This window comes from Myotis yumanensis, unplaced genomic scaffold (genome assembly GCF_028538775.1).
Source record: "Myotis yumanensis isolate MYYU_CA2020_CCGP unplaced genomic scaffold, mMyoYum1.0.hap1 SCAF_3, whole genome shotgun sequence".
In the NCBI taxonomy this organism is placed as follows: domain Eukaryota; kingdom Metazoa; phylum Chordata; class Mammalia; order Chiroptera; family Vespertilionidae; genus Myotis; species Myotis yumanensis.
Window position 1 is genome coordinate 146835962 of NW_027223754.1, and position 27528 is coordinate 146863489.

Sequence of the window (27528 nt, forward strand, 5' to 3'; positions counted from 1 at the left end):
AAACCAACACTCAGCTTCCCTCAAGTAGGACACAGGCCCACCACCACCCCAGAGCAAGACCCCATGACACAAAATGCAGCCCACAGCCCAGCTTAGCCCAGAAACAGTGGCTGTGGGTGCCAGGTAATGCCGTCACATAGCAACGCCCGGCTTCCTCTCCCTAGTGACTAGCATCCTTGGAGTTTCTTCAGCCAAGTAACAGGACTTGTTTTATAGCCAGGTGCAAACATCTCACACTTTAACCAAATGTCTGTGAACGGTTTTCCTGTGCCTCATCTCATTTGATCCTCACAGAAGTCCTGGAGTAGGTAGATAGGAGACGTGGTAGAATCCTATTTTCTTTTCATTAGCAAGAGGTGAATAGCGATATTAAAATATTTCTTCTAATTAATTTCCTTTCAATGTACACGAATCCATGCACTGGGACACTAGTATAACGTAAAATACCTGAACGAATACTGCAGTAAGATAACTGTTTTCTGAGTCTTCCGCCCTCGCCCCGCCCCCCAGTCATACACAAGTGAATGAACTCACCCTGGCTCCACACTACAGATCCTGGTTTAAGGGGGGAAAAGAAAGTAAAATCTCTAGAAGTATGCTTGAGCAAGAATGATAGTGTAATGAAAAACACACACACACACACATCACAAGCTATGAAGTCAAAGACCTAAAAAAAAATCTTCATTCTGCCACTCATTAGCCATATGACCTTGGAGAAGTTATTTGCACAAGTTATTCTATAGAACATTTATTAAAATGGGAAGAATTTGGCTAACTTTGTATAACAATTGTGAAGAGTATATATGAGATTACTTTACCTCGAGCAAAAGCCAAAGTCCTTGTGATGGTTTATAAAATCTTTCCTGACTTGTCTCTCGCCCCCTACCTCCTTTTCTATACCCATCTCCCCTTCTTTCCCATTTCACTCCAGCCACATAGACTTCCTTGTGATTTTCCAATCATAAGATATCAAATCCTATGACACCCTCTCTCACGGACATTTGCTCTTGGTTGTCTTCCCTTCCTGGAGCCCCTTTCTCCAGGATATGCACAGAATTGCTGCCTCACCATAGTCGTACACAATCACCTTCTAGAGGAGAAATTCCATAACCAGCCAATTTAAATCTGGATCTCATATACAGGGTGGGGCAAAAGTAGGCTTAAGTAAGTATGTGAAACACGGCTTATTCTTGTATTATTATTTATTAATTACTGTATTATATTACATATGAATAACTATAAACCTACTTTTGCCACACCGTGTATATCAAGCATGTCAAATTCGTGGCCCATGGGCCACAACGAATATTTTTGCAGCCCAGCCAATATAATGGTATGTAAGAAACGTTTTAATAAAAATTTCATTTTTTACAATATCCTGTTATACATAATCATTAACGAACTATGGCGTTCACTAATGACTGATTACTATAATCATGTTGCATTCATTTCCCTTATGCGCCTTATGCGCAGGCGCACCATTTCTCTTCACTAATACTAGCAACAAATATTTTAGCAGCTAATTGCCACGTCATTAGTCTTGGACTGACTTGTTTGGTGTGCGCAACAGGAAATATTTTGCTTTCGGAGAACAAGAAAAATAGGTTTATTTGCGTTACACTTATTAATTTGTGCAATTATTCAGTGTCTGGTAAGTTAATGTTCAAGAAAAAATATTAATTTTTATTAAAATGTTCTATTATTTTATGTTCACGATTACTCATTTATTTCAGCTCTTTGTATTCAGCATGTCTCTATCCAAATAAACCTATGTTTCTATGAAAATTGAAACTGTTTTTTTTTGCAGCTCACATAAACTTAAACCTTGTTTATTTGGCTCGTGTTAGCCTTTTGAGTTTGACATGCTTGGTGTATATACTTCATACTCCCTTGGTCTCTTTTCTTTTATTTTATTATCTTACCACTATCTGCCATACCATCTTTTATTTTTTACTCTGTACACTCTATATTTTCTTAGAACAGTACCTGGTACATAGAAGTTAAATAATTGTCGAATGAATAAATAACATATAGAAAGTACCTAATACAGTACTTTAACATTATTTTGCCTACCCCCCCATTAAACAAACAACTTATTCTTTTCAAATTCATCCATGAATATCAAATTGAAGGCCTCTTAAGCATATGCTTAAGAAAATGGTAAAAAAATAAATCCAATTTAACATTTAACATAACATCTTAGCTACAATTTTTAGTGTTGATACAGTAAATTAAAGTAGGCAAAAATCCTCTTAACCATTTACATTGTTATTTTATCCAGTCTGACCTGCTTTGTGCTCAATTTTGGTGTAGTACTTCTTTATGTTAATCTCACTTCATATTCGTGTGATATTAAATACTCCCCCCGCCCCCCCCCCCCAAGAAATAGAATGATTTGGGAGGGGACCAGAATCAGTATAACTGTCATTTTATTCTTATTCTTATTAAAACAAAAACTATAAACAGAAAACACAAAGAACACAAAATAAACAATAAAAATATTCACTATTCGGAAAAACAAAAAATACAAAATTTCAAGTTATAAGCTTACATTTTTAAAATTCAGGACTTTTTTTCCACACAACTGTAATCAGTGCCATTGATAATAAAATGAAAAAGACAATTCACACATAACTGGTGAAAATGTAAACTGGCACAGCCTTGGTATAAGAAAAAAGCAAATAAATATTAAAAGCTTTGGAAAACAACCTTTCATACATTCAACAAATACTTGCCAGTCCCTATATGAGGCTTCAAATACACATCAGTGAGCATGACTGATTTGATCTCTATATATGATCCAGTGATGGAATGAAGACTAAAACTGAATAATGCTAGAAATCAAAGGAACTTAACTTTTTTTTCTGTGCTAATTGACATATTAGAAATGAAGATAAACTTTTTCTGAAATAGTATTAAAACCAACAGTCAATTTTGTAAAAGCGAAAATACGTATATTTGCCATGGCTTAAGATTTTAGCAAGTACATTTGCCCAAGGCTGACATACAGTTTAGGATGTAGACTATTCTGAAGAATGAATTCTCTAGTTACTTCTTGTTAATTTCAGCAAAAAGCCTTTATTATTAAACCTTTTCCAAATGTGTTAAAAAATTATCTTTTTCTTAGAAACAGTAAACATAATGAACATAAATCACATTTGACACATAAGCATACTGCCGTGCCTGACAATCATTATTAAAACCATCAAAAATTACAAAGGGGCATATCATGACCAGAATATGCAGATCTCCTAGAAGTTTACAAGTTTTATATTACAAGTGTAAGCTTTATAAATAAGTTTACTGGTATGAGTGAGTTGTCTTTATTATATTTTAAGTTATTTGCCTTAGTTGATATGAAAAAAAATGGAGGAACAACCTGAGGATTCAGGGTAGCACAATTCTAGTTTCTAGAGTTTTAGTATGTGAAAGTATAAACAGAAAAAAGCATTTTATGTGAAAGCAGCTTTTTAATAATACGAGATTAATCAGCAGACTTCACAAGCACATATCAGTAACTAGATTTTATAAGGGTTCCTTCAATGTACAACAATCATTTTCCAAATTCATCACTCTGTGATTCACTTTCCTTACTTTGCTACTGCAGCTACTTAGTACTAGTCTGCTTTCCTAATATGGTATTTACTTTAATGCTTCAAAAGGTTCAGTAGGCATGAGATCTTAAGAGATTTAAGGGAGGGGGAAAAAAACAGTGAAAGTTATTCACATTACATACACAAAGTACAAAGACTATTTTCAAACTATTGCACTGACATTCTCAATACTCTAATTATAAATTACAAATTAATTTCATTTGTAAGGAAAAATAGGAATGATGTCAAGAAAAATGTCCAGCTATGAATGATAAAGAGAAAGCACACAAATACCGCTACAAAAATTTGGAAGAACCCAAGGAATATTTACAATCTTTCATCCTAATGACAGATTGAAGATGAGGCCAACTTCCTGCTATTCCTATCTATATATATTACACACAGAAAATATCAGGACTTCAGCAAGCAAAAATATTAATATCAACTGGTCTATTCTGATGATCATAGCAGAATCATTTTCTCCCTCTTCACATCCCCCCTCCCCAAAACCCAATAAGCCAGATATTTAATTTAATAAAGGGCAAACCACATGAATGCAGCAGTAGCACAACGTAAAAAATGAATAAATGAATCACACAACTTAAGAAACTACTAGTTTCATTACAACCACTAATAATAAGGCATCATCACCATAACACTCTCACATAATTTACAGTTAACCAAGCACTTTTACTTTCATTACTTCAATTATCATCAGAAACACTATGAGGTATAAATGACTAAAAAGCTGAGGTCCTTAAATATTAACAGATGTGCCCAGGGACATAGCTAATAAATTCATGGAGTCTAAATAAAACCCATTTTCTGAATCCAAGTATGGTGTCTTTCCAAAATAATATAGTATTTCTTCATTAAAAATGAGTATATACTCAAATGTAAATAAATGACCCAACTTTCTCAACTTTCAAAAATTAAGTGATAGGAGCTATGTTAAGAATTTCCTCTAAACTTTCTCCAGAATTTTGGAATATTTCCTCTGCATAAAGGAAAAGAGATGGGAACCAAGAGTGCTAAGAGCCTATTGTCAGGTGTTTTATATGATTGTATTTAACTCTCTAAAGAGCCTAAAAGGAGATATTGTATTCATTTTAAGGATACGGAAAAGAGACATAGAAAAAAACCCAAACTTGCTATCCATAATGCAACATAACTCTGGTTGTAACTGGTTGACACAAGTCTGTCTGAATCCCAAGCCAATGCTCTCCCCATTAGATTGTTAAATGCCTCTTATATGCCATGCACCATGCCAAGTGCTTCAGAGAGTAATGCTAAGATGTATTTATGTTACTCAAAATACTACACATAGTACTTAACACAATGTCATCTAAACAAAATTCCTGGTAGGAAAAACATGTCTAGATTCTTAAGAACAAACCTGCATCCTTCTTGTTTACATTTACAAACTTGGAACAAAAAGAGCACAGTGCACTCCATGAAATAAATTGTGGCTAATTCTCATTTGCCTCAGAAGCTCATCTTTACGTAGCAAGACCCACTCAAAAAAAATTTAAAAAAGAAAAAGAAAAAAGAAGAAAACCTCACATAACCCACAAAAGCCTTTTATTCCTTAAGTTAACTCAATGAGGTAAGTACTGTTGTTTATCCACATTTTTTGAATGAGAACACTTAAGTTTAGAAAAAGTAAGTCACACAGCTAATTAAAAGCAGTACAACGGTAATTCCAATTCCATAGCTGCTACCAGAGACTTTAACAACATCATGTAAAATTCCAACACAATATAACTCTCTTTAATAGGAAATAGCTATAAGTAGCTCCATTTTGTTAAGTCAAAAAGGAACCAAATAGACAATTAGGCAAGCTGGGCAACTCCAAGTCATCACGACAGAATCATTTACTTTTGCTAGTAAAAAAATGCTATATAAGGCATGCTATTTAAAGTAGTAATTTGCTCAAACTGCATTCTTAAGGAATCAATTCCTTCCACTTAAAAACATGCATTTGGGTTCTCTTTTTTTGTATGTCAGAATTAACAAATAATGCTAGCAACCTAAAATAAATGCATAACTAAGGGTTATTCAGTGGTTCTCAACCTTCCTACAGCGACCCTTTAATACAGTTCCTCATGTTGTGGTGACCCCAAACCTAAAATTATTTTCATTGCTACTTCATAACTGAAATTTTGCTAGTTATGAATCGGAATGTAAATATCTGATATGCAGGATGTATTGTCATTGAACATAATTCAAGCATAGTGATTAATCACAAAAACTAATATGTAACTATATATGTGTTTTCCGATGGTCTTAGGCGACCCCTGTGAAAGGGTCGTTCGATCCCCAAAGGGGTCGCGACCCACAGGTTGAGAACCACTGGGTTATATAGTATTGGGAATAACACGTACACACCTTAGCACTGCAAAATAAGCACTTTTAGTAATATATAAGTATCAGCTCCTATGAATGATTATGTCATTAATTCAGAGTTTTTGGTATTACTCTAATTTATCCAAGTAATGTTAAACCTCAAGTCTACAAATAATGTCAAATAACAACATTCAAACTGCCTGCCCTGTAACTATGTAATGAATTCCACCCATTAATGTAAAACTTTGAACTAATAGCACTGGTTTATATATGTAACAAGTTCTCTGGAAAACAAAAACGGAAGTTTCGAAATTATACAGTTAAAAAATAAAAAACACCTGCCAATATGAATATAAAATACTCAATAGTGGAGAGAAAATAATTCCTCAAGAATTTCACAAATACACTATATTACATCATCAAGCTTGAATTTTAATTATAAGTCAACTCAGGAATCTAAAATCTGCCCCTGAAGCACAAATTTGATTATCACATGAATTGTTAAAATAAAAATTTGGTTATTACTCATACTTTAAGAAAGTCTCTCACACTATGGCAAATCCACTCCTTCAACCAACTTCTCATAAGGTCTCAGAACTCCATCAAGAATTTAGCAAAAAGCACTGGCCAGTGTATTCAGTGGTTAGAGCAGCAGCCAGAGAACCAAATGGTCGAGGTTTGATTCCTATTTGATTCCTAGTCCAGGGCACGTACCTGGGTTGCAGGTTCAATTCTGGGCCTGATTGGGGCATGTGCAGGAGGCAACCAATCCATGTGTCTCTCTCACATCCCTCTGTCTCTGTCTCTGTCTCTCTCCCCCCACCCCTCCATCCACTCTCTCCAAAAATCAACAAGAAAAAAATATCCTCAAGTGAGGATTACCAACAAAAAACACAAAGAAAAAAAATTAGAGCAAATTACTTAACCATTCTCCAAATCCAGTATATTCTCTGAGGCTTTTTTATATGCAATGCTGATTCTGTACATTCGCCAACCTAATGAACTCCAAATCATCCTTTCAAACCCAGTTCAAAGGCCACTTCCCTAAAATCAACACATTAACTCTCTCAAGCAAGACTGCTCTATTCTAGCATATATATCCACAGCATGCACCTTAAAAAGCAAACGTGAAGAATTTATTCAGTGCACCTATAATAGTGCATGGCAAACAGTAACATTTATTGGACTGTTCAAGGAACTCTGATTGAACATGAAAATCATTACTAATCAATTTCTAAGAAAAAAAACTACTATCTAAAACTTGACAAAACTAAAAAAAAACTCCTAAAAAAAAGGTTTTATGAGTCTATGCAAAGTTTTAGTTTGTTCTTCTTTATAATTTTCCACTAAGACCTCAATTCCACTGGATCTGGAAAACATTTTTATAGATTCTAAATGAAAAATATTCCCTCCTCCCTATAGCTCTCATAAAATTTATTACAAATTATTGGAGCCACCAAAATATTTTCAGCAGTTTTAAGACAAGAATTATGTCTTAATCATCTTTCTTTTTCCCCTTTACAATTCACTCCTATTTCGGTAGAAAGCATTAAGTAACTGTTTATAAAAGAACTTATCATCAAACATGCAAAACTTGACCCTCTCTCGGAGCCTTCTGTGTTTTCTGCCTGGACAACAATCACCCAGATTTTTGCATGGTTTTCTCCTTTTTAGGTTTCTGCTCAAATGCAATCTCCAGAGAGGTCTTCCCTCATTACCCTACTTAAAATAGTCTCATCCTTCAGCCCTAATCAACTGCTATACTCTTATCTGCTTTACTTTCTTCATCATAATTATCATTATCTAAAATTGTTTAGTTGTTTGCATGTTTGTTATATCTCCCCCTCTAAGATATTAGCTCCATGAAGGCAGACTTGTCTTATTCACTATCATATATACCCAGCACAACCGAAATGCCCACAAGAGAATAAACAATTACTAAAGGATTTAGGTGGAAACAGCTAAAATTCTAACATCCAACCAATAGAACCTAAAATTTAAATTAAAACAATTTGTATCCAAATGCTACTAAGAACAAGTAAATTCTATAAATTTTGCATCTGCAGAAAGAACTTTTTTAAAAACACAGATTTTAGGTTGGAAGTGACTTTAGAGATCAAGTCCAGTGGTTTCAAACTATGCTTTAAAATACCCTAAGAGGTCAAATTCCCTGAAGCACTGGACCGTAATTGTTTTATATATATATATATATATATATATACACACACACACACACTAGAGGCCTGGTGCACGAAAATTTGTGCACTAGGGGAGTCCCTCAGCTCAGCTCAGCCTACGCCCTCTCGCAGTCTGGGACCCCTCCAGGGATGTCCACCTGCCAGCTAGGCCCATTCCCTGGGCTGGCAGTCAGATATCCCTCTGGCAGCCTGGGAGCCCTCCTGAAGCACTACTCTGTGCATTAAATCAAGGCAAACCTCAAGGCATATCTGCTCAGCACATAATCTTCCTGCAAAATAATTGGGCAATAAGTAAATTTAGAAAATGTGGCATGAGTGTGATTACCTATTGTCATTACAACAGAATTATTACTTAAAGTTTTGGTGTTTCTTAATAAATTTTATATCTTTAAATATATGAACAGCTGAAGTACTTTGCCAGAAAGTCAAGCTTTAAACAAAAATTTCCTACTACTCCTCTTTCAAACTCCTGTTATTATTTTAATTAAATTAAAAACAAACCTACTTACACCGACATATAGAATAGCATTAAGTGAAAAAGGTATTAGATTCTGAGTCCAGTCTAAGGATAAAATAGCATCCTTCATTCCCAATTATGAATTGTCATAGTAATCAAGACAGCTTGATTGTCTTACCTTTATGTCAATGTTAAAATTTAACCTTATTTTGCCCTGGCCAGCCTGGCTCAGTGGTTAGCGTGTCAGCCTGTGTAAAGGAGGGACTTGGGTTCAATTCCTGGTCAAGGGCCTGTACCTGAGTTACAGGTTCCATCCAGGCCCAGTCAACCAATTAACATGTCTATCTCACATCTATATTTCTTTCTCTCACTTTCCTCTCTCTCTCCCCGCACCCCCCCCTCTCTTCCACTCTCTTTACAAAGCAGTGGAAAAAAATATCCACAGGTGAGGATGAACAACACAAAACAAAAATAATGATAATTTAACTTTATTTTTAAAATTAACATCAAAATGACAACCATATAAAATTGAGATGAAGTAAAGTATTTTGCAAGCTGTAAATCATTTTTAAAATATTAAATACTAAAATTAAGCCAAAAGGAATCAGGTACTTTGAATGGCATGGTAAACTTATGGAATATTATTTGACCAATCTATGAAAGACTTTTACAAACCAAAAATTAAATACAAAATTGTATGTAGAAGTATTATAATTTACAATGTAAAAAGTAATACAAATACACACTCCTGCCAGATGACAGAAAACCAAATGTTCCTCTCCCAAATACAGTGTATTACATAATCAGTCATTACATTTTGTCCAGATGCTGAAACAAAATGCAGTTATGTTTCAACATCCAAATATACAAATTAAAAAAACTGTGTATCAATTTCGGGGGGGGGGGGGGGGGAGGGGGGGAGCAGATCTACTCATTGCTACCTAAACTGCCAGGACACATAATTTTCTCTTGCTTATTTTATCAGTCCTTGGCAAAGTAAAAATTTACTAAGTGTGCATTTTTATGTACTCTCACATCAGAAAAGATACTTCAACTCAGCAAAAGCAGAGAAAGGATCGATGTCCTGAGTAATGAATCGAGTTCTCTTTTAAAAAATATACCCTCTTGCCCTGGCTGGGTGGCTCAGTGGTTGAGCGTTATCACGTACACCAAAAGGTTGTGGGTTCAAATCCCAGTCAGGACACATACCTAGGTTGCAGGTTCGATCCCTAGTTGGGGCGCATGTGGGAGGCCACTGACCAATGTTTCTCTTTCTCTCTCTCTCTTCTCTGAAAAATTAAAAAATAATAATTAATACTCTCTCTGCATCTTTAGCAGTTTTTAGTCATTATAAAGTCTCTGAAAAATATATAAGCAAATAAAACAAAAGGCATGATTTCTAAAATCTAAGTTAAATGTTAGCATCTCCTCTAAATACAACTGGGAGTCATTACCCTGTTTTGATTTCTATATCTCAAAAAAGGGGAGGGAGGGATAAAACTGGTGTATAATCTTATTCAAACCCTTAAAGGCGAGGTTTATCTCGAACTGCAATTTTTCAGATTTTAGAAAGTTAAAATAGCATATATATTATATATGAACATGGTTAAGCAATGGTAAATATATGTCACCATGTAACTATAAATACAAAATATCTCCTTCAACCAATGACCTTAGTGACCTTAGCCATACAAAATACAGTAAGATATATAGATCTAAACACTCTGCCAGAAGCACTTTATTACTAACATCCTTCCCTTAGTTCTGCACGCACTCTACACACATTTCTCTAAGAAGCTGGTTATCTGTTTTCCATAGATAATTTAGAAACAAAACTGTAAGGACTCAAAGAAGTGAAGGAATGCAGGATGGCCTTCTCCCATCCCCTTCCAACCAGTCTGAGATGTAGATTGAAGCAGAGCACTCTGACAGCATTAAGTGTCAAATGACAATCTGGCACCTGTTCTGTTTATTGCATATTTATTGATACCTACTAAGCACTGTGCACTAGAGAAAATACTAGAAATGTAAAGATAAACAGGACAAGTACTACCTCTTAGGTGCTTACAGTCCAGTGGAGGTTATAGTGGATAATGGGGTTGGACAGTAAATTACAATACAGTATGACATGTTCAATAAAAACAGTAAGGGGGCCAGCTAAATTTTCAGTAAGAAAGCGACACCAATACTTTAAACAATAAAAAATAAATTCATATGAAAGTATAAAAAAGAAAGCGACACTTGAGTAGAGTTTTGAAGAATAAGAAGTCTGTAAAACAACAGAGAAGAGATAGTAAAAATATCCCTCCCCCATACACACCTAAATACATTCACCTGAAAGAAAAAAAAAAGAGAGGAACACTTTCATAGTAAGTTGCAAACATGTCCAAAATATCTAGTATATAAACAGACTTGGATCCTGAATCTAAGCATATATAACACATTAAAGTGTATTCAGAAAAGGGAAATTTTCTTTTCCCTCCTGGATAATTCATTTTGCATTTCCATATTATGTAAGTTATGGGTCTTACAAAAAATATATAACATTACAAACCATTTTATTAGTTCCAAATAAAACATACCCCCAAGTGATATACCTGGAAATTTGCATTTGTATTTCAGAGAACAAGCTACATCAGTGTGACTTGTCATAAGAAAGGAGTCTTTAAAGTTTAAAAAAAGGAAGCCAAGTTAAAAAAAAAAACCACAAAAAACTAAAGTAACAAGAATATATATATATATATATATATATATATATATATATGTGTGTGTGTGTGTGTGTGTGTATATATATATATTTATACTATTTAAATTGAAGAAAAGGTTCAATGAACAAAACCAAGGTAAAAAATGATAAAAATAACTCTGAAAACTTAAAATCCTAATGTCTGTTTTATTTCTTTTCAAAGACAGACTTTCTACAAGAGACATCAATTTTAGTATATAGCTCTTTTAAAAATATCTGGTCAAAGTCACACTGAAATTCATTTAAGTATCACAGGTAGAATCATCCTTAGTAAGGACAGTCACCTGTATAATCAACCAGAGTGACTCCTATCATAGTATTGGATCCCTTGACATCAATCTTGTATATAATTCTATTCAAACATTACAGTGTAACTCAGAGTAACTCTGTCTGTAAAACTGCCCTACCTGGCACCTTGGTTTCTTTTGCTTCTTTGTATTACAAAATCCACTAGAAGTCTATGTAACAAATAAAATCTTATTTAGTAGTATCTTCTGCTAAGATTGTATCACTATTTGCATAAGTTGTCTTCACATGCTTATTTAAGCAAGCACATGGAAAGTTTGATTTTATGTAATCATAATAGAATGAACTTTCTACACTTAAAAATTTTAAAACAAAGAGCAAAAAATTTGTTAACTTCCTTACTAGTCTGTTACACTCATTATTTCATATGCCTACATGAAGCAAACCTACCTTTTCTTTATTTTTCTACAGTATCAGAAAATGTTATGAAGCAAATTTGTCACTAAAAAGGGAAATACTGTAACTCCCCAAAGATTGTGAAAAAAAAAAATCTGCAATTTTTTTCCCCAAATACAAGTACTTTTAATATCAATATCTATCTACTGAAGAGATAAAAACCAAAACTGGGTTAGAAGTACTTCTAGAAAAATCTACTCATAAATCTGAAGTATTTATTTACTTTTGAATAAACAGAATTTTCAGGTTATAGCTAACTGTAAAGTAGCTCCCAAAAATAATAAAGTAAATTAAATATCCAAAGTTTTAAAGTATAAACATAGGTAATTAGTTCTCTTTGGGAGAACTAGTTTTATTTTATCTTCAAGATCAAGTACTTTTCAAATGAAAGAAATATAAGTCACTCATATCTATAAATTTTGCCCTTGTTTTTCCACCATATAAGTTTACTTTAAAACGGAAGTATTATAGAAACTGAAAATGTTTTAAAGGTTGTATTTGTTGCTTGGTTAAATATGCAGGCAATTCTCATTCCCCAAGAGTTATCATATTGGGCTACAGATAGCTCTACATAGTATACTTAGAATAAAAGGTTTCTGCCAACAAATAATACCTACATTCATTCATTTTTATTGGTACAGAATTAATTAGGATGCAAAAAAATGTGAAAGTTTCTCAGCTCCTTTCTAATACACAAAGTATTCACAGAAGTCACTGCAATTCAAGCCCTCAGGGAAAAAATGATAGAAAATGAACTTTTAAAAATTAAATGAGGATCTTAAGAAGTCAAGAAAGAAGTGCAGAAGTTTTGCCTTTTTTACAGTGAATTTTTCCTTCTGATTTAGTGTTACAAAAGAACTACAAACTAGAGTTGTTCAACATAGAAAGCTTACTAAAGATCTTGGTCCATTTAGAAGTATTTCAATAAAAAGAGCTCAGAATGTAGACATCTAACCATTTTAAATATACATTTAACCAGTTCAGTCCACTGTGTTCTTAACCCTTTAAATCTAGAAAAGTCATCGTCCATAATTGCAAAAGAAATATATTCATTGACATTTGGAAACAAATGTGGTCAAATAACAGGAAGTGTTCCCTAATAACTCAACATAAACATACGTAAATACGTAAATATTTTCAAATTTCTATGTCCCCCCCCCCACTTCCACTTACGTTGTTTCAAAGGGCAAACCAAAAGTTGCACTTATTCCAGAAGTCTAGACATTCCTAATATCAAGCATGACAGAAAATGTGTTCAACTATGAACTAAACTCAAGTACAGCCTCCCTCAGGAACAGATTTTTAACTCAATACCGTCTACCATTTCACCAAGAATCTAAGGGTTCATATCAGTGCATATTTCGTTATACTTATTAGAAACTGTCCTGAAGATTAAGAAAGGAGTTTTATGACCAACAGTTTTATGAAAACGGAGAGGGAAGGGAAAAAAAAGTGTTGCATTCGGGCTTCTGGATGTTGCAGGCATCTCCTAGGACCCAAAGGAAGTTGATGTTTAGGCTCTTTCCGAGAGTGTGGTACCCGTATGTTAAGACTTTCACGGAGGTAACACCGCGCTCCCGGGGCCTGGAATAAATGCAAATTCTAAAGCCCTGGCACTGCTTCCACTAAAGGAAACTCCAGCTTGCATTCAGAAACGATCGCCAGTCACCGGGCTTCTCGCCTAGGCGGACAGCACAGCCTCGACCAGGAACGAGGAAGGCCGCCTTTAACTCCACTCGTTTCTTCCGTAAAACTTTTAAGTGAGACCGAAGCCAGCAAAAGGTGCGGAGGCCCCGACGGAAGTAGAAACCCGGGGCCGGCAACTTCACAGACAACCACGTCCCGGGTTCCTCCGCCAGCCCGGGACCCTCCGGACGCCGTCTCTACCGCACGGCGGGGGCTTCGGCCTCCGGGCGCGGCGGCAGAGGAAGCATCACAGCTGCACTCCTCCTTCCATCACCCGAACCCTTCGGTATCCCAGAGCCTGCGGGCTCCCGAGACCCGTTAGTCCAATACCACCCATCTTCCAGACACACACACACACACACACACATACACACACACACACACGTTGCAGGTGATGTGCGTGTACGGAGAGAATGTGAACAGCCCGGGACCGCGGCAGCTCAGGGGAAGGCGGCAGCGCCGTCTAGAGCGGGCCCGGGCTCCCCGGCCACCGCCGCCGCTGCCTCCTCTTCTTCCCCAGGAAGCAGCGCGGCGCAGGCTCCTCGCGCTGGCGGGAGCCCGTGAGACCCGAGTCTGAGGGAAAAGCCCAGCGCCCACCGAGGGGACCGGGCCTACGATCCCGAGCTGCTGCTGCTGCTGCAACGACCCAAGTACCGCGACGCTTTACGTCCCATTCACCACCCTCCCCATACACACCCCCTCCCTCTCTCCCTCCCTCCACCGCCGCCACCCCCCCTCCCCGCCCGCTCTGCTCTCCCTCTCTCGATTGGAGCCGAGACAAAAGCAACGGGAAGCGGCGGGCCGGGACGCTGCCCGCGGACCCCAGGCGCGACCGGACCGGCCCCGAGGCATTCCCCCGCCTTGCGGGGGCCCCGAATCCGCCGCCCCAGCCGCGCGCCCCGCTGCCAGACTTCCGAAAATTTGCCAAAAACTCACCGCATGAATTTTCTTGTCCCGCGGATCCAAGATGGCGACGTATCCACCGCGGAGGCTGCTGGGAGCAAGACCTTTACCCTCTGACCCCCACCGTGACCCCCGTCGTTCCGGCTTCCCTTAGGCGGTGGCGGAAGGTGGGAGAGGCGATTGCCGACCGGACGAGGTTGGGGGTGGGTTGACCGCTTCCCGCGCGTTGGACAGTGGTTGGGAAAGGCGCTTCACTCCGTCATCTCTCTGCCCGCAGCCTCCGCCACGTCTCCCTGCGACTCCCCGGGAGGCTCGTAGCCTCTGCGCGGCCGTTATAGCGAGCGGAGCCTGAGGCCGCTACAGTTCCCTTGGGGCGGGTTGGTTCCTCCGGGGCACGGGCTCTGGGTGCGCGGTGGGCCGCGGGGTCCGGGGCCGGGGAGTGGTGAGGTGGCGTGGGCCCGCCCTCCCGGGGCCGGGGAGCGTGTTTGTGTTTGTGTACGTGTGGACACCCCGCCCCGCGTCCTCCCGGAACGCCCCCTGGCCCGGCACCTGGCGCCCGCCGATCACCGGCCCGCTTTCCTCCCGCAGCCCCGCATCCTCCGCGGCCGGGCGCGCACTTCAGGGACCGCAGCGCGTCACCTCGCCTCCGGAGAAGTGAGTGCCCCTCTGCCCAACCACCGCGATTTTCTGCTCACCACCCTTCCTTCCTTTTTTTTTTTTTTTAAACTTGGTGGGAGGGAACATATTGGGGAGTCGGTTTTTAAAGCACTTTGGGGGGCACTCGCGCAGGCTGTTAGATTTATAGCATTTTCTCTCGCCGCGAATGACTGGCTGCGGTATCAGCAGGACTGTGGGACATTATGGTGGCTTTGGTGGAAACTTCAGGAGAATGAAAAGTCTCTGCTTTCCAGAAAAAGAATTGTCACTCAGAGTGAAATTAAACTTGTCTTCTTTGAAGTAATCAGTCTGTTCCCTTTTATATTGATAACTCTTCCCTTTTTGTTACTAGTGGATATTTTGGGCTTAAAAAGACCCTCTACGCGAGTGTTTTGGGGTTGTGAAAATTGTTATTTCTATTTGAGGGATGGAATTTATTAATGTAAAGTGCAGTTGATTCCGAGTAAATAAAATTTCTAATTTTCTTGCTTGTTTTTGTAAAATCAACTTTTTCTTCCAAAAAAACTCACAGTAATCCAATTTAAAATATACCACCGAAGGGCAAAGGGTTATCTGTCGCTCCTAAATAACAAAAAATATATAAGCATAAAACAAAAGGTGTCTTTGTCCTGTTTACGGAATGCAGTGTATTTTGAGCTATTACTAGATACTGTGTAAATTAAACTCCAAATGGTGATGTGGCCAGTGGAAAATGTTTCACATGGTTATTCATTTTACTAAACATTCTGCTCCACCGTGTTTTTTATGTTAGGAAAGGTCGAAGAAGAACACTTCTTTATATTCTTCCCTACCTTTTCTCCAACAGTTCTGCCTGCCCTTTGAACTTTTCCTTCTGCTTTGTAAGATGGCATGTTAAAAAACTGAATACGCCTCTGAATGTCATACATACATGTATATAAGTACATGTATGTACATTTATCGTATTACTGAGCATTTTAATCTATTAATAAATTAAAAGTATAACAATATTTGGAATCATAAGTTAGAATAATAAAAATGAGATATGGTTTTTTATATATGTGTGTGTGTGTGTGTATCCTATATAATAAAACCCTAATATGCAAATTGACTGAATTGCGGAACTACCAGTCGCTATGATGCGCACTGACCACCAGGGAGCAGATACTCAACACAGGAGCTGCCCCCTGGTGGTCAGTGTGCTCCCACAGGGGGAGCGCTGCTCAGCCAGAAGCCAGGCTCATGCTGGTGAATGCAGTGGCCACAGCAGGTACCTTTCCAGCCTCCACAGCAGTGCTAAAGACCCCTCGGGGGACGTCTGACTGCCAGCTGTGGGGAGTGGGCCTAAGCCGGCAGGTGGACATCCCCTGTGGGGTCCCGGACTGAGAGAGAGTGCAGGCTGGGCTGAGGGACCCTCCCCTCTCCCCCACAGTGCATGAATGTCATGCACTGGGCCTCTAGTACCGACATATTTATATAGTTGCACCAAGTATTACCACTGTATCCATTAGTTTGCTTATATATAGGACTTTGTTAAGACCAAAAGATGGACCTTATTGTTAACAACCCCATATTTACTCAAAACACGTTTTAAATAGCATAAAAGTTGGTAAAATTGGAGAAATCACTTCCAGAAAGGAACAGGTCTAATTTGACGGTTTTGTTAGCTTGGATATTTTACTGAAAGAGATAAAACATTTTCATGGTAAATGTGTAGGATAGGAGCACTAGGAAAAAATACACTGACACTATTTCTTTCTTGAGAAAACTTTAGGATAAATTTAAGTCTTGTTGCCGAGCCGGTTTGGCTCAGTGGATAGAGCGTCGGCCTGCGGACTGAAGGGTCCCAGGTTCGATTCCGGTCAAGGGCATGTGCCTTGGTTGCGGGCACATCCCCACTGGGGGGCGTGCAGGAGGCAGCTGATCGATCTCTCTCATCGATGTTTCTAACTCTCTATCCCTCTCCCTTCTTCTCTGCAAAAAATCAATAAAAAAAAAAAAATTTAAGTCTTGTTGAACAAGTTTTAAATTATCCTATTACTAGTGTCCAATCTGTTAATAAATTTGTAGAACTTGTTGAATGTCTACTATAGAGGTTGGTCCTAGGTATTGAATGAGCTAACATTTGTTAAGAGCTATGTTCATAGTTTTCTAGTAAGCACTGTAAGTAGAATATTTTTTTAAAATTGTCCTATTGCATCAAAAAGTCCATTTTTATTACTAATATTGATCAAATTTACCCATTTTGTAGATAGGTGGTGTTTTTAACTATTCACTTTGATGGCTTTTACTGAAAAACAGTCCACACCTTGTGTGTGTTTTGTGTGTTGAAATGTGTGTAGGTAAATTTTTGCATACCTTATGGAAAAATTACTGGTTTAAAGTGAGGGAAAAAAATCCTCACTAGGGGAAGAAAATGAGTTTGTAAATAACTAGTTATAGGAAAGGGAGTCCTTACATTCTTGAAAGATGTAGACTACTGAAAATCATATCATGGTAAGGGGTAAAAAGGATAGGTATCTCAAATTTAACAAGTACTTCATTCTCCTCTGTGGCTCGGTTGGTTGTCATCCCATGCACAGAGGGTTGCGAGCTTGATTCCCTGTCCAGGTTTCAGGCTCAATCCCCAGGAGGGAGGCAGCCAATTGATGTATCTCAATGTTTCTCTCTCATGGATGTTTCTATCCTTCTCCTTTCCTCTCTCTCTAAAATAAAAACATTTGGATTCAAACTGCCCTTCCATAAACAATAGTACCAACAGTTCACTCACTTGCTCAGGCATAAAACTAGGAATATTCTTTGATTCCTCACCTCAACTGATCATCCAGTACCATCAGCTCTTCCTTGTATGTATTCAAAATTCAGCCACTTCTCATCACCTCTCATGCCACCATCCTGTCCAAGACACTACATCTCTTAAAGAGCAATATCCACATTATCTGCTTCCACTTTTCCCTGTGCCCCTTCAAACCATCTCTACATACCTGCTAGAGTGATTATTTTAAAAAGCTCATGAGGCTATGGTACTTCCTTATTTTAACCTCCAATGGCTACCCTTAGAATAAAATTCATTTTCCTTACCATGGCCTTTAAAACTGCATAATCTGGCTTCTGCCTACCTCTCCAACTTCATCTTGCTCTCACCCTTCCTTTCTGTCTCTGTCACATATCAAGCTTTTTCCAGTCTATAGCAGAGACTGTTGGTTGTCCCCTAAAATTTTTCCGATTTTTTTTTCATAGTAATAGACATGGGCACGTGGCTATCCAGAATAAAGACTCTGTTTCCAACCTCCCTACAGCCATGTGGTAGTTCTGGCCAATAAGCAGGTATGTCATGTTCAAAGACAGCTCTTACACACCTTCAGTCCTTTGCTGCTTTTCCTTTTATAGCCTGCACCCTGGACTACAGGTGTGAAGCATTGAACTCTAGCTGCCAGTTTGGGCCAGGTGCAAGTTCCCACATCATAGGGATGGCAAAACCTTAAGCTGGTGGAAACCTGAGGCCTTGAGACCCTTGTGGAGTACCATACCAGCCCTATACTCCTTATATTAATTTTGACATAAAGAAAAAAGTAAACTTTTGTCAGTAAAGCTACAATTTAGGGTCTCTTGTACTCAGTTCAACTTAACTGATACTCCGTAGGACCTTTGCACTTACTGTTTATTTCTGCCTGAGATATGCTTTCTCTATGTCTTTGTGGCTAACTCATTCTCATCCTTCATGTCTTAACTCAGATATTATCTCTAACACTCTTCCCTGGCCACCATATCTAAAGTAGCTCCTTTTTTCACTTATTTTGTCCCACATAACCCTCTATTTTAATAGCATTTGTAATTTGTCATTATATCTTTATTGTTTCCCTTCGCCCTACTAAAAATGTAAGTTTTATGAGAGCAGGGACTACATTTGTTTTATTCACTGCTTTATCCCCCACACATGGTAAGACATTAGATAAGTACTGTTGAATGTATGAGACTGGGAATAAATGAGCTGTTGAATGAATGAAATAGATCCTTATCCAATATTAGGTAGACTGTTTTTTTAAAGTTAATATGTTGAAAGGTTTTCTTCAACACATGTGAAATTCAAGCTAGGAAACAACTTGGAAAAATAGTGCTAACCTAATAGAATATGCCAAGCTTCCAGCCCTTGATAATGGAAATATGTACCTTTTCCTGGGAAACCTATAAGGTTATTGCAGGGGGCCAGGAAAAAGCATAATTGGTGAGAGAGTAGCAAATCAGGAAGAGCACTACAAAATATCTTCTACAGAAACACCCACAATATAGCATTCTGGTTTGTTATATAACTTACTGGACCTCAGATTCTTCAGCTAAAATATATGAATCTTAAGCTTTGAATAGTAATCTAAAAGTTTAATAGTAAGTTAGACTTATGAGTGATGTAACATGTTACACATTAATTTGGTCTTCAGGTGTTATTTTAATAAGTGATTACATTGCTGAAACCGGTTTGGCTCAGTGGATAGAGCGTCGGCCTGCGGACTGAAGGGTCCCGGGTTCGATTCCGGTCAAGGGCATGTACCTGGGTTGCGGGCACATCCCCGGTAGGAGATGTGCAGGAGGCAGCTGATCGATGTTTCTCTCTCATCGATGTTTCTAACTCTCTATCTCTCTCCCTTCCTCTCTGTAAAAAATCAATAAAAAAAATAAATAAATAAAAATAAGTGATTACATCTTGATGATACTGGTAAGGGTTCAGGGAAATGGTTTCTTATACTACTGAGAGTATAAATTGGCAAATTTCTAGAGTATAGCTTAACAATATGTATCAAAAGCCTTGAGCATATGCATTTGACAGGACAATTACTCTAAAGGAAATGTAGCATAAGGATATGTGTAACAATTTTATTGCAAAAGTGTTCATTACTGCATTGTTTACTAGAATATTGGTTAAATAAGCTACATCCATACAGCAGAACAGTATTCAGCTTCTAAAAACAATGGAGGAAATTTTATCATATTAAGAAAGCTTTAAAATATAATTCCAATTTTGTAAAAATTTATAAGTTCACAAAGGACTAACTGGATATGTACAAGATTTTAAAAAGTGACTTTTACAGTTATTTTTATGTCATTTCATAGTTTTAAAATTTTTTCATAGAAAAATTTTTTTACAATGCTAATTAAAAGGCTGGCTGTCTTTAGTCCACCCAATGTGGCTCGGTGGTTGACTGTTGACCCATGAACAAAGAGGTCACCGATTCGATTTCTGGTCAGGGCACATGCCTGGGTTGCAGGCTCCATCCCTGGTGTGGGGGGTGCATGAAGCTGCTGATTGATGTTTCTCTCTCATACATGTTTCTATTTCTATCCCTCTTCCTTCCTCTCTCTAAAATCAATAAAAACATTTTTTAAAAGGCTATCTTTATATTTAAATAAATAAGTGCATAATTTGGGAAAATAGTACCACTACTAAGTTGCCAAGCCTGATATCTTTTACCTTTTCTTCCCTACACAACTATTACCAGATCTTGCATATTTTACCTTCTAAATATGTCTAGGATCCAGCCTTACCGCTCCCATTTTTTAGCCATTCTCTTAATCATTCACTCATAATCTCTTATCTGAACTTTTGAAAGAGATTATTTAATTGGTCTTTCTTTATTAAGTTTTACCTCTCTCCTGTCTTCCAAACGACCACCAATTTCTATAGTGCACATCTTTGGAGACTTCCCAAAGGTGGAAGTGAGACTGTAACTCTGAGACTATCATAAAAGGCATTGGGACTTCCTTATGCATACTCTCTTGAATCACTGAGAGATGCCAGCTATCATGTCATAGGACATTCGGGCAGCCTATTGAGAAGCCTATGTGCCAAGGAAATGAAATCTAACAACCAATAAGGAACTAAAACTTGCCAACAACCACATGAGTGTTTAGAAACAAATCCTTTGACCCCCTTGAGATGACTCCAGCCCAGCCAACAGCATAACCTCATAAGAGATCCTGAACCGAAACCACCTAGCTATCCACTTCCTGAATCTGAGATAATATTTGTTGTTTTAAGCTGCTGTGTTTGGGTTAATTTGTTATGCAGCAATAGATAACTAATACATCTTCAGGATTCATCTTTTGTGAAATTTTTCTGAACCCATTTTTTTTTTCCACTTAGGCTACTTATAGAATTGGGTTTTGCCCTACTATACGAGGAGCTTCTTAAGGGCAAGAACTATCTCATTTTCCCCTAAATGTTTATACATCAACAAGTGTTTTTAGCACTTACATGCCCAGCATTATACTAAAGAGTTAGCAGTAACATGATTTGATTTAAAAATGTAATTAGTAAGTAACACTTAAGATTTACTATGTATCAGGCACTATTAGTCATTTTACCTATATTAACTCATGAAATTCTTATTTCTACTTTATGTGCTCTGTGGTACAGACTAAATTCCCTGCTAGATTAGAAAAGGGAAGTGAGAGAGGACTGGTTTGTCAGGGATAACTTCTGGCTGTTTAGGTTCAATGTTAAATGACAGTTTGAATAGATGTGCATGAGAGGAAGGGGATGTTTTCAGTGGAGGGCATAACATGAACAAAGGCAGCTGGGAATATCATAACAAAGTACCACTGACTGGGTGGCTTAAACAAATTTATTTCCTCACAGTTTGGAAGCTGCTAGTCCAAAACAGGGTTGGTTTCTTCCAAGGGCCTCTGTCCTTGGCTTGTAGTTGGCTTTTTATGTTCACATGGTGTTCTCTCTATATTCAAGTCTGTCTCCGAATTTCCCCTTTTTATGAGAACACCAGTAATATTGAGTTAGAGCCTACCCATATGACCTATTTAATCTTAACTACCCTTTTAAAGGTCCTATCTCTAAATAAAGCACTGGAGGTTAGAACCTATAAATTTTGGAGCAATACAAGTCAGCCAACTTGGAAGCAGAAATGAGCAAGGGCCAGTGACTAGACCCCCAGCCTAAGGTAAATAGAGGGGGCTAGTGGAATTTATCTTAGAATCAGGTGGCACAATTTTAGAGTATTTTAAATGCCAGGCGGAAGAGTTGAAATGGATGGCTTTTGCTAAGTCACTGCTAATCAGTTCATCCCAAGGTTTAGCACCAAAAAGGAAAAAGAAAATAAGTTAAATAGAATCATTTATTGTATATTTCTTCATATCCACTTAAAATTTTTTTTCTAATCCTCAACCAAGGATGTGTTTTTATTGATTTTTAGAGAGAGGGGAAGAAAGAGAGGGAGAAAAAGAGAGAGAAACATCGATGTGAGAGAGAAACATCATTCGGTTGCCTTCCGTATGCACCCACATGGGATTGAACCTGAAACCTAGGTATGTGCCCTAATCAGGAATTGAACCCAAGACCTTTCCGGGAATGGGACAACAAACACTTCAGCCAACTGAGCCGCACCGGCCAGGGCTTCAGATCCACTTTTATGACTTGACATTGTCATTCTGAACTTTCCAAGGTAATTACTTTTAATTATCTATGAGTCATCTCAAAATTAATGTCTTTTTACCCATTCAAGTCAATTTCATACAATAAAAAAAGTTCTTTTTTCCCCACATCATGCAAAAAAAATCAACAAAATGTTTACATGATTAAGCTGTTTTTTAATAAAAACACCAATTATTTTATCCCATGTATGAATTATAAGGTATTTTTCACTTAAAAAGTTACTCCCCCAAAGGTTACCAGGTTTAATGAATATATAATAATTAATTAATTTAAAACTCACATATAATTAGCCAATACATTTTTGCTTGGCAATGAATAATTAACTGAAATATGTTTAAAAGGAAAACCTGGATTAAATACTGAATTGACAGAAGGAATGAAAATAATTTATGTACATAGAGTAGGTTGATGAAAGAATTACCTGCTTCTTAAAAATAGTAATGGCCTTAGTGATAGCTATTCAAATGTTGTATGTTAATACATTTTTTAATTAAGAAGTTTATACTTAATGTGAAATTACATTCAGTATTAAAGAAAGTGATTATGAAGACAATGAGACAATAAAGATTATGAAATCTGTAGATCTCAACAAAACCTTAAGCATAGAAGAAACAATCTAAAAATCCCCTACTTCAAACTGATTCTATTCAATTCACTAATTCTTGCAATCAGGCACTGTCTTTATGTTTAACCTAAAATATTTACATTGTTTTTCTTATTTAGCATTTAAGACTGCTCACATTACAGATTGTTCATGGATGAAATATGAAGCAGATTTTCTGTAAAATATGGTATAAGCTTATTCAGTTTTCCATCTGATTGCTAATAAACCTCACAGTACAGTTTGTAAAGCCCCTTAAGGACTGATTGTGTAGAGCAGGCTGCAAGTTTCAAGAAATAAGCTGAAAATGAGCATATAAGCCTACTTTTTTTTCTTTTTAAATATATTTTTATTGATTTCAGAGAGGAAGGGAGAGGGAGAGAGAGATAGAAACATCAATGATGAGAAAGAATCATTTATCATTAAGCTGCCTTCTGCACACCACTACTCTCCCCCCTTCACCACCACCACCACCACTGGGGATCAACGCCGCGAAACGCAGGCATGTGCCCTGATTAAGAATCGAACTGTGACCTCCTGGTTTATAGGTTGATGCTCAACCACTGAGCCACACTGGCTGTGCAGGCCCATTACTTTTTAAAAAGGACATCTACACTAATAAAAGAGAAACATGGTAATTAGCGTACGACTGCTACCCTTTTCATTGGCTAATCAGTGAGTATATGCAAATTAACTGTCAGCCAAGATGGCAGCCAGGCAGCTGGAAGCGAACATGAGGCTTGCTTGCTGCAGTGAAGGAGGACTCCAACATTCCCCGCCTCACTTGCCAGCCTCTGAGTTGCAACTCTAAGCAACTATGTACTATGTTGCAAGTAAGAAGATAAACAAAACCCCAGAAACCCGCTTTCATTCAGCCGGGCTTTAGCAACATTGTATTGATGTTTTCAGCGGCCAGGCCTCAGAGCTAAAGCTGGCCCAGAATAAAAAATAAAAATAAAAAAGAAAACAAGGAGCGGTTGGAAGCTTCAGTCACTCACTTCCAGAAAACAGCCCTCAGCCCCTCACCCAGACTGGCCAGGCACCCCAGTGGGGACCTCCACCCTGACCCAGGACACCCTTCAGGGCAAACCAGCCGGTCCCTACCCCTGCACAAGGCCTCTATCCTATATAGTAAAAGGGTAATATGCCTCCCGGCACCGGGATCAGCGTGACGGGGCAGCACCCAAACCCCCTGATCGCCCTGCGGCTCTGTGTGTGACAGGGGGCGGGGCCACAACCCTCTATCTGCCCTGCTCTGTGCCTGATAGGGGGGAGCTCCCCAATCCCCTGATTGCCCTGCAGCTCTGTGTTTGACAGGGTGCGGCGCACCCACCCCCTGATCGGCCCTGCTCTGTGTGTGAAAGGGTAGAGCCCATAACCTCTCCATCAGCCCTGCCCCATGTGTGACAGTGGCGGTGCCCCAACCCCCTGATCGGCCCTGCGCTGTGGGTGATAGAGGGTGGCGCCCCAACCCCCCTCCACGGGCCTTGCTCTGTGTGTGACAGGGTAGAGCCATAACCTCCCCATTGGCCCTGCCCTGAGTGTGACAGGGTGCAGCGCCCCAACCCCCTGATCCGCCCTGCTCTGTGTGTGACAGGGGGCGGTGCCCCAACTCCCCTATCGGCCCTGCTCTGTGAGTGACAGCGGGGAGCTCCTCAACCCCCTGATCGGCCCTGCTCTGTGCGTGACAGGTTACGGAGCCCCAACACCCCTGATGGGCCCTGCTCTGTGCGTGACAGGGGGCAGCGCCCCAACCCCCTGATCGGCCCTGCTCTGTGCATGACAGGGGGTGGCGCTGCAACCTCCCTATCGACCCTGCCTTGAGTATGACGGGGGGCGGTGCCCCAACCCCCCAATCAGCCCTACCCTGAGGGTGACTGAGGGTGGCATCGCAACCTCCCGATCAGCCCTGCTCTGTGCATGACGGGGCGGCTCCCCAACTCCCCAATCAGCCTGCTCTGAGCCTGACCAGGGGCTGCAAGTAGGGATTGGGCCTGCCCTCTGCCACCCGGGAGCAGGCCTAAGCCAGCAGGTCCTTATCTCCTGAGGGGTCCCAGACTGCGAGAGGGCACAGGCCGGGCTAAGAATCCCCCCTCCCCCCGAGTGCACAAATTTTTGTGCACCGGGCCTCTAGTTGTTTATAAGAAGATAGCTACTAAATAATCACAATAATTCTCAATAACTTTACATTATGAATACGATGTCCACCTCTACATGTGGAGCCTATATTCATAATCAATTAAGGTGTTTTAAAAACACTGCCTATAATAGAGATAAAGACTCATATTTCATCAATAAAAAATGAGTATAGTTAGTTCCTATTAGCTCTAGATCTTAAAAGTTGCTATATCTGCTATACCTATGACTGGTGAAGGTGGCCCCCAAACCTTTCCCCTTTTAATGAAGCAGCCTACAATTAGGAGTAACTCTTCATAAGCAGAACCCACAAAAGTGGGCATAGAATAGTTGAATAAAACCCAGAGAAACAGCTAGTTGATTACTTATAAACCCAGCAGCTGCAACTGAAGAGTTGATAGTCTAGCACAAAAACAAATCATAAAACATCAGATTTCTGAAAAACAGGGAAAACCTTTTCTGGTAGTCTCACCCCAAAAGCTAGTTTTTCCTGTTAACAGGGAATCTTTAAAACAAACAAAAAACAAAAAAACACACAACCTCTTACTATAATAGCAGAGGAGGAGAAAGCTGCTATTTTGAATGAACCAACCGCAAACATATTTATTATACTTCGTAAAGTTGAAGAACTTGCATGAGTCTGTGTGGTTCCTTATTGAAACAAAATTTTCAAAAAGGAGAAAGGGAAGAGGATCCAAACTGTGTTGCTTGAACTGTTTCTATGAGATATTGGTAAGTATTCTGTGATAAAAGGATTCTGTTATAAATAAAACATAAGAAATGCTAAGTTAAACCAAGTAAATGTTTCATTATAGACTAGAGGCCTGGTGAACGGATTCATGCACCGGTGGTGTCCCTTGGCGTGGCCTGCGGGGATCTGGCCGAAACCGGCAGTCCAAAGCCACCTGCTACTCCTGCTCATCCTGGCCCTGCTGCGTCTGCCTCGGGCTGGTGCCCAGTCAGTCCTGATCGGGAGAGGTTCACGCTGCCCACAGTGGCACTTGCCAGCCATGAGCCCTGTGTCTGGCGCCCATCAGTTAGCTGAGTGGCGCTACCACTGTAGGAGCGCAGTGACCACCATGGAGCAGGTCCTGCATTGAGTGTCTGCCCCTCGTGGTCAGTGCGCATCATAGCGACCGGTCGTTCAGTCGACCGGTTGCTTAGGCTTTTATATATATAGACTAGAGGCCCGGTGCACAAAAATTTGTGCACTCGGGGAGGGGGTCCCTCAGCCCGCCCTGTGCCCTCTATGAGTCTGGGACTCCTCGGGAGATGACCACCTGCTGGCTTAGGCCTGCTCCTCGGGGGATTGGGCCTAAGCTGGCAATCAGACATACCTCTGGCAGCCCGGCAGCCCTCGGGGGATGTCCACTTGCAGCGGGGAGCAGACCTAAGCTGCAGTTGGACATCCTTAGTGCTACTGAGGAGGCGGGAGAGGCTCCCATCACCACCGCTGTACTGGCAGCCATCAGCCTGGCTTGTGGCTGAGCAGAGCTCCTACATGTGGGAGCTCCCTGGCCACCAGAGGGCAGCTCCTGCATTGAGCGTCTGCCCCCTGGTGGTCAATGTGTGTCATAGTGACCAGTCATTCCTAGTCTTTCTCCTGTTAGGGTCAGTTTGCATATTACCCTTTTACTATATAGGATAGAGGCCTGGTGCACGGGTGGGAGCTGGCTGGTTTGCCCTGAAGTGTGTCCCGGATCAGGGTGGGGTCCTGCTTGGGTGCCTGGCCAGCCTTGGTGAGGGACTGATGGCTGTTTGCAGCTGCTCACACCCCCTTCAGGGTGGGGGTCCCCACTGGGGTGCCTGGCCAGCCTGGATGAGGGGCTGATGGCTGTTTTCAGGCTTCCCACACCCCCTTTAGGGTGGGGGTCCCCACTGGGGTGCCTGGCCAGCCTGGATGAGGGGCTGAGGGCTGTTTTCAGGTGGGCCAAGCCTGCAACTGAAGCTCCCAGTCTCTCCTTTTTTTCTTTTTTCTTTTTATTCTGGGATTTAATTACCTTCTGTAATTGAAACTTTGTTGCGGCTCCAGCTCCGAGGCCGGCTGGCTGAAAGCAGTTATCTGGGCTTTGTTTAGCTTCTATAA

The 27528-nt window shown here is 39.7% G+C and overlaps 1 protein-coding gene and 1 long non-coding RNA gene across 9 annotated transcripts in view; one reads left to right on the forward strand and one right to left on the reverse strand.

Annotated features, from left to right (window-relative positions):
• Positions 1-14898, reverse strand: part of CNOT2 (CCR4-NOT transcription complex subunit 2) — a 135861-nt gene extending 120963 nt beyond the window's left edge. For 2 of the 8 annotated variants that reach the window (XM_070409739.1, XM_070409738.1), the window contains exon 1: positions 14665-14716. In XM_070409739.1, the coding sequence (XP_070265840.1) occupies positions 14665-14669 (5 nt within the window). In that variant the 5' untranslated portion in view covers positions 14670-14716. Of the gene's footprint in view, positions 1-14664 lie in introns of all 8 variants that reach the window. The other 6 variants (XM_070409735.1, XM_070409734.1, XM_070409740.1 and 3 more) reach the window with 6 other exon arrangements.
• LOC139006912 (uncharacterized) overlaps positions 14493-27528 on the forward strand; it is a 63778-nt gene continuing 50742 nt past the window's right edge. Inside the window, exons 1-2 of the long non-coding RNA XR_011470810.1 lie at positions 14493-15008; positions 15220-15285. This is a non-coding gene — a long non-coding RNA (uncharacterized lncRNA). The remainder of the gene's footprint in view (positions 15009-15219; positions 15286-27528) is intronic.